At 44.9% G+C, this 6,511-nt stretch overlaps 1 protein-coding gene across 1 annotated transcript; it reads left to right on the top strand.

The window, feature by feature from the left end:
- Window positions 1–5,225: 5,225 nt before the first annotated feature.
- On the top strand, window positions 5,226–6,050 carry LOC127775212 (ethylene-responsive transcription factor ABI4). The gene has a single exon (XM_052301539.1). It carries the CDS (start codon window positions 5,226–5,228, stop codon window positions 6,048–6,050), a length of 825 nt encoding a protein of 274 aa, XP_052157499.1.
- The last annotated feature ends 461 nt before the right edge of the window (window positions 6,051–6,511 follow it).

The following is a 6,511-nucleotide window of genomic DNA, read 5'->3' as shown; positions in this document are numbered from 1 at the left end:
GGTTTGGGCCCCTACTTCATCATAATCATGTAATAGCCCTACTTCTGTTGGCCGAAGCCGGTGTTGCTCTTATTCATCAGAATTACACAAGTACAATATCTGGGATAACCTATCTAGCTGTCGTCGACATGGCGGCATGAATACCAACACGTAGCCGACGACAAGGTAGTCTTCCTCCTCGAATATGAACTCGGCGAGATCAGAGATGGTGCTAGATCCCTCTTGTTAGCCTCCGCAGGCACTAGATTGGGTATGTCTAAGCTGATCTTTGATGTCGATGAGTGGCGGCATGTATTGGTGTCTATTCTGACTATTCCGTGTCTTTTCCACCTCCGAGGGGGTATTGTATCTATACCCATAGATGTCCCCTTATCCAAGTAGAATTAAGGAGACCAATATGGATACAATACGAGTAGTCCTTATAGTTTCCATGTAGAACTATGCTTATCCTTCCTTATCCGAAACTGCTTCTATATACGACGTATAATTCCGTATAAAACTTGGTATATGGTGGGCCCCGCCAAGCTTAGTCAATCACTATTGGGTATAGGCCATAACCTTGACAGATTCCCATACTCTACAAATACCATAGGTGGGTATAGGCCATCAACAGAAGTAGCTTATGAAAGGATAGTTTGATGCCTAGAGGGCTTGGATAGGCCATATTAAAACTTAATGTGAAAGCGCAAAGCGAAAACTGGTCCAATTGAGTGCCACTACTACAGAGCACCACATATGTCACGTCTTAAACCAGCGCATGAGTGCATTTCAAGCCGCTAAGGGATCAAAGTTGAGAAACGACACATATACCCCTCATAGACGATGTCGGTTCTAAAGAAAAACCAGCACATATATAATATATTATTTTTTAAATAATATGTAATAAATATTATATGGGCAAGTTTTTTGCTGGCCCGACGGATGGGAAGGGTAGGAGGGGGAGGAGGAGGAAGGGGAGGTGGGGGAGGAGAGAAGGAAGGGGAGGAGGTGGAGAAGGGGGGTGAGGAAGAGAGGGTAGATCTGATCTGTAGGAGTGGAGGAGGAGAAGGGGGAGAGATTCGATTTGTGAGTTGCGATTGTGGAGGAGAGGATAAGTGATAGGGATTATATACTATGCGTTCAATTTTAGTCCTGATTGGTAATACCAACCGGGACTAAAGTGGTGATCTTGTCACCAACCGGGACTAAAGATCCTCGGCCTCCTGACATACATCTGACAGTTGGGAACCCCAACTGGGACTAAAGATCATAAAATGGCGGTAGGGTTTTCAACCGGGACTAAAGATCGTTTTTAGTCCCGGTTCTTTTTGGAACCGGGACTATTGTGGTTTTGAGTCGACCAGCAAAGATCATTTCTCTACCAGTGATATGTGGGCACACGTATGTGCTGCCAGTTCTTAATTAAAATCGGCACATATCAAATCACATGTGCTGGTTGATAATAAAAAAAACAACATATATGATGACGCCACTCGTATATGTGTTTTTACCTTTTATTATATGAAGTCGTATGAAGAGATAAACGTTATATGAGATTTGTAGAGGTTGACAGACTTCTTATTTGTGGTCATTTAGTTTTCCAAAAATGCATTATAAGTTCTCAGATTTATTTGGATAAGCAAATTTTTAAAATTTTCAAACACCTTTCGGATGAAGAAAAAAAACTATATAAAAGTTTTAGATCTTAACGAGATCTACAACAATATGGTTGACAACATTTTCATTTGGCCTTATCTATGGTGTCGAATATATATTATAATTTTTGAATGAGAGTAGGCAAAAGAATAGTATTTGATTCTAAGACAAGCACACTAACTATAGGTAAGGAGACTTTGGGTGGAAAGAGAGTTCCTGAGTTTGAGTCTTATAAACCACATGCGCATATATTGCGTGAACAATCAAGTGAGTTATGGGAACCAAAGTGTAACCTCAAATAGATGCATAGTAAAATATGATTTTCTTTTTTTTTGGTTTTTTACGCCTGTAAGAAAAGGGTACACCCCTATATTTGATGACTCTAAACTAGAATCGGCACCAATGATACCCTTATTAGTGTCAGTTGTACAATTGACACGAATGACTACCCTTCTCATTAATTCCACTATTATGGTGCTGGTTCCAAAACTAGCCTATGATGGGTTTGGAATCAGCACTAATAAGGGTGTTTGTACTAGTTTATTGGATATTCTGATCTAGTGTTAGGTATTCGTCTCACTCACTAGAACAGATCTAACATTTATGATGAAATTCTAATGATGACCAGCTAAAATGTCATTGGTGAATGATATTTTTATAGAAAATGTCATAAAGGTTAGCCTCGAGCGAGGAATTGAAATGAGCATAAAAAGGTCATGACGGATATTCTGATACAACTGTAGCGCAAACAAGCCAGCCACAATCTAAATCAACAGATTACGGGCCCGTTTGGTATAGCTCCAGCTCCATCCCCATCTTTCCTGGAGCTAGAACTCAACCAAATAATTGTGTCATCGGCTAAGCCCAAGGGATTAGGGATGGAAACGGTTTGGGTCAGGCACGAGTAGAGCAAAACCATGCCCGATCGACCCATTGCCCGATGCTGCCCGCTAGGGTTAGCGGGCAAAACTTCATGCCCATAGCCATGCCCGATGGGTACTTGTCGGTCTCACATGCATAATATCTCGATAGATATATAATTTAATAAAGAGAAACAAAATCAATAAGTTGCCAAATTATTAGTTGTCAACAATAATTTGAATTGCATAACAAGTTATTACCAGCTAGCATCACAAATGAGCCAAGAGAAAGGATATGAGAATTAACGAGAATTAACTATTAAGATATGGACCAAAATCTACTAATGGGTCATTTGGTTGGGGGGAGTTTTTAGGAAGGATTGGGAGTTTAGAGAGATGAGGCTATTAATTATTTCGTTTGGTTGGAAGACATGGGAGTTTTGGTGGGATGAGGATGAGGAATTGAGAGAGGAACTCCATCCTTTCAATATATGGGCCGAGGGTGGTAATTGGGAGGGAATTAATCCTTTACTTTGCCTAAACAATTCTGAACCATCCGTTTTCATTTAAGATCTAATCTCGAACTAAATTCCCTATCAATTCCCACCATCTCTACCAAACAAAAGATTGGAACTAAAAATAAAATTCCCATGTTAATCTCACTATCATTTCCTACTCCAAACTCCCAATCCTCTTTCCTCGAGTTGCCAAACAAGCCGTAATACCTATGTACCGGGTCGGGCATGGGTTACCCATGGGTAAAATGTAAAACCTGGTTGTTGTCCACTATATCTTCAGGTCTCGGACGGGCATACCCACGGGTAAAAAGTTACACCCACACCGGCCCGTGCCCATCGGCTTTGTGTATCCGCGGATACCCGGACCCATGAGCAAAATTGCCATCCCTACAAGGGATGGATGCCCTAACCCTAGGTCGTCTCTGATTATATTTATTCAGTAGCCATCATTGTTTAGAGTTGGGTTTTGATATATACATACATATATATATATATACATATATATATATATATACATATATATATATATATATACATATATATATATATATCAGTGTGTAACACATTTTGTTTATTATGGGTGGCATGCATGCAGCATTCAACTGGCCATCAGATTGAGGAGTCCGGCATTGGCTGGCACTTTGAGTGTTTGACCAAGTGGAAATACTCATAGCCATCAAATTTGGATTGATGGTAGAGAGATCTGGGTTTCGACAATCTGATATATAACGAGTTAAGATTTTATAGTTATGTTCATTATACTACTAATTAAGTACTTTTAAACTTCGTTTCACATGCCAATGCCATCTCCCTACGCTATACGCTTGGGAAAATCTTCGTGTCTCTCCGAGAGGATGTCCGTTCGCTCATTTTTCATGACACTAAAAATTCATCAAAAAACTATTATATGAAATATATCTCTTCATAAATATGCAACTTCAAATTAATAGTCATATTTATTTTTATTTTTATAAACCAAATTTAAACTTATATGTGTTATGAAGTACTTCTGTTACACTCCTTCTCCAGCTCCGGCGAGATGGCGTCGGCCTTAAAGGCATGGTTGTATGATGTGGCAACCTGATGGTGGGTGGCTAGGTGGCAAGGACAAAGCAAATTGAGTGGTTAGGAGATGGTGATGACTTCCTTTCCGCTAGAAACTACACTACGAAGAATGGGAAGGGGGGCCTCTTAGTTGCCAACTAATGAGGAGGAGAGGCGGAAATGGATGGTGAAGGAGGAGGTCTGGCAGACCTCGCCGGGGCTGCTCGGGCATGGCATGGTGGGGTAATAGCAGCGGAGGAGGCAAGGAGATCAGGCGGCAGAGGAAAGGGGCAGATCATAGTGACAACACATGCAAAATAGAGTTAGGTCGGGATTACACGAATCTGTAAGATTTTTTGTATGGAGAAATTTCATATGATTCAAATTTTATAAGATTTTTTTTCTATTTGGCTCTTTGATACAAATGATTTTACTAGCTTTCCAAATCCTATAAAACTACTATGGATTTGCTCTTGCATGTAGATTATGTTGAAGGAAAGTTAGTAAGAGCTCAAACCTCTTGAAAACTTTCGTCTAAGTCTATATTTCATGTGGTATATTCAAACAATTATTCCCATGTTTTTTTCATATTTTGCAATCTTCGGTTTAAATATACAATTCTACTAAAATCTTATATTTTTCAATTTCTACGTTTTCTCAAATCATGTATACGTTTCGAAGGGTTCATGACATATACTAGTATGTAGGCAGTCCCATTAATTATTCCAACTTTGAAACGTAGGCACATCGATTTGATATATACCATAATCCATCCATCCATTCACGATCTATCCATCCATCCATCCATCACGTATATGCGCGCACAAGAGATTTGAAGTGACCTTTCCATACCTCAATCCCCTCCTGTTGCATGCTAGCTGCTGTACACCACTGCACTGCTGCTCATAGTCACACTCTCTCTCTGCCTTCATCTTCTCTTGTACAGTACTAGAGAGTAGTACTAGCTTTGAGAGAGGGAGGGAGGGAGCTGTAGCTTTATATTTGACCACCGCCCCTCTCCACCAAGCACATCCTCCTCGACCTCCACCCCCTCCTCTCCCAACGCAAACCAAACCCCATTCCCCTCTCTCTCTCTCTCTTGCCCATCCCTCTCCGCTGCTCGCTCTCCTCCTCCGCTTTATTATACCTGCCGCTAGCTCCTCCTCCGATGGAGCCCAGCGACGACGCCTTCACGGTGGCGGCGCCAGCTGCGGAGACGGCGGCGAGCAGCAGCGGCGCCGGCGGCGGCGGCGGAGGAGGGAGAACGAAGAAGAAGGCGGCGGGGAAGGGCGGGCCGGAGAACGGCAAGTTCCGGTACCGCGGCGTGCGGCAGCGGAGCTGGGGGAAGTGGGTGGCGGAGATCCGGGAGCCGCGGAAGCGCTCGCGCAAGTGGCTCGGCACCTTCGCCACCGCCGAGGACGCCGCCAGGGCCTACGACCGCGCCGCGCTCCTCCTCTACGGGCCCCGCGCCCACCTCAACCTCACCGCGCCGCCGCCGCTGCCTCCTCCGCCGCCGTCCTCCGCCGCCGCCGCCGCCGCGTCCTCCTCTTCGGCCGCCTCCTCCACGTCCGCGCCGCCGCCGCCGCCGCTCCGCCCGCTCCTGCCGCGCCCGCCGCACCTGCACCCCGCCTTCCATCACCAACCGTTCCACCACCACCTCCTGCAGCCGCAACCGCCGCCGCCGCCGCCGCCGCCGCCGCTCTACTACGCGGCGACGGCCTCCACGTCCACGGTCACCACGACGACCACGGCGCCGCCACCACAGCTCGCTGCCGCCGCGCCGGCTGCTGTTCTTGTTGCAGCTGCTGTGTCTTCCACGGCTGAAACACAGGCCGTGGTGGCGACGGCGCCAGAGGACGCCGCGTCGGCGGCGGCGGCGGCGGCGGCGGAGGAGGAGGCCGCGTGGGGCTTCCACGGCGGCGACGAGGAGGACTACGCGGCGGCGCTACTGTGGAGCGAGCCGGACCCCTGGTTCGATCTCTTCCTCAAGTGACCGATTCCATGCATGCATGGGAGTTCTTGGCGAGCTAGCTTAGCTTAGCTTGGCGTTCCAGCTGAGGGGGGCGTCCATGGCGAATGCATCTGCATGCAACCTAGCTTGATCAGTTCACTAGCTAACTAGGGTTTCGATTTGAGATTCTACTAATTCATCTTTCTTTTTTCCTTATTATTTTTTGCTTTCTTCTTCGTAGTTTGTTTGGTGGGGTTCGCTTGGGGTAATGAGGTGGTATTGGGAAGATTTAGGGTTTACAATTGATTTAAGATTCGATTTTAGTAATTGAAAATCCATTTGCATGCAACATCAATGGATGCATGCTTAATTATGACAAGAATATGATATGTATTTTTTATTGATCTTTGTATATAAATGAGTAGCAATGTTTCAAAAAAAAAATCTGAGGTTACTTCTAATCCTGAACAATATTGTACTGTTATCTTTTTGGTGCAGTACGT

The sequence above is a fragment of the Oryza glaberrima genome, chromosome 5, assembly GCF_000147395.1.
Source record: "Oryza glaberrima chromosome 5, OglaRS2, whole genome shotgun sequence".
In the NCBI taxonomy this organism is placed as follows: Eukaryota; Viridiplantae; Streptophyta; class Magnoliopsida; order Poales; family Poaceae; genus Oryza; species Oryza glaberrima.
The sequence above is the reverse complement of the archived record's forward strand: the minus strand, read 5'-3'. Positions and strand labels throughout refer to the sequence as shown.

What these genes read in the sequence shown, in the direction of transcription:
- LOC127775212 (XM_052301539.1), top strand. Translation starts at nt 5,226, where the DNA reads ATGGAGCCCAGCGACGACGCCTTCACGGTGGCGGCGCCAGCTGCGGAG.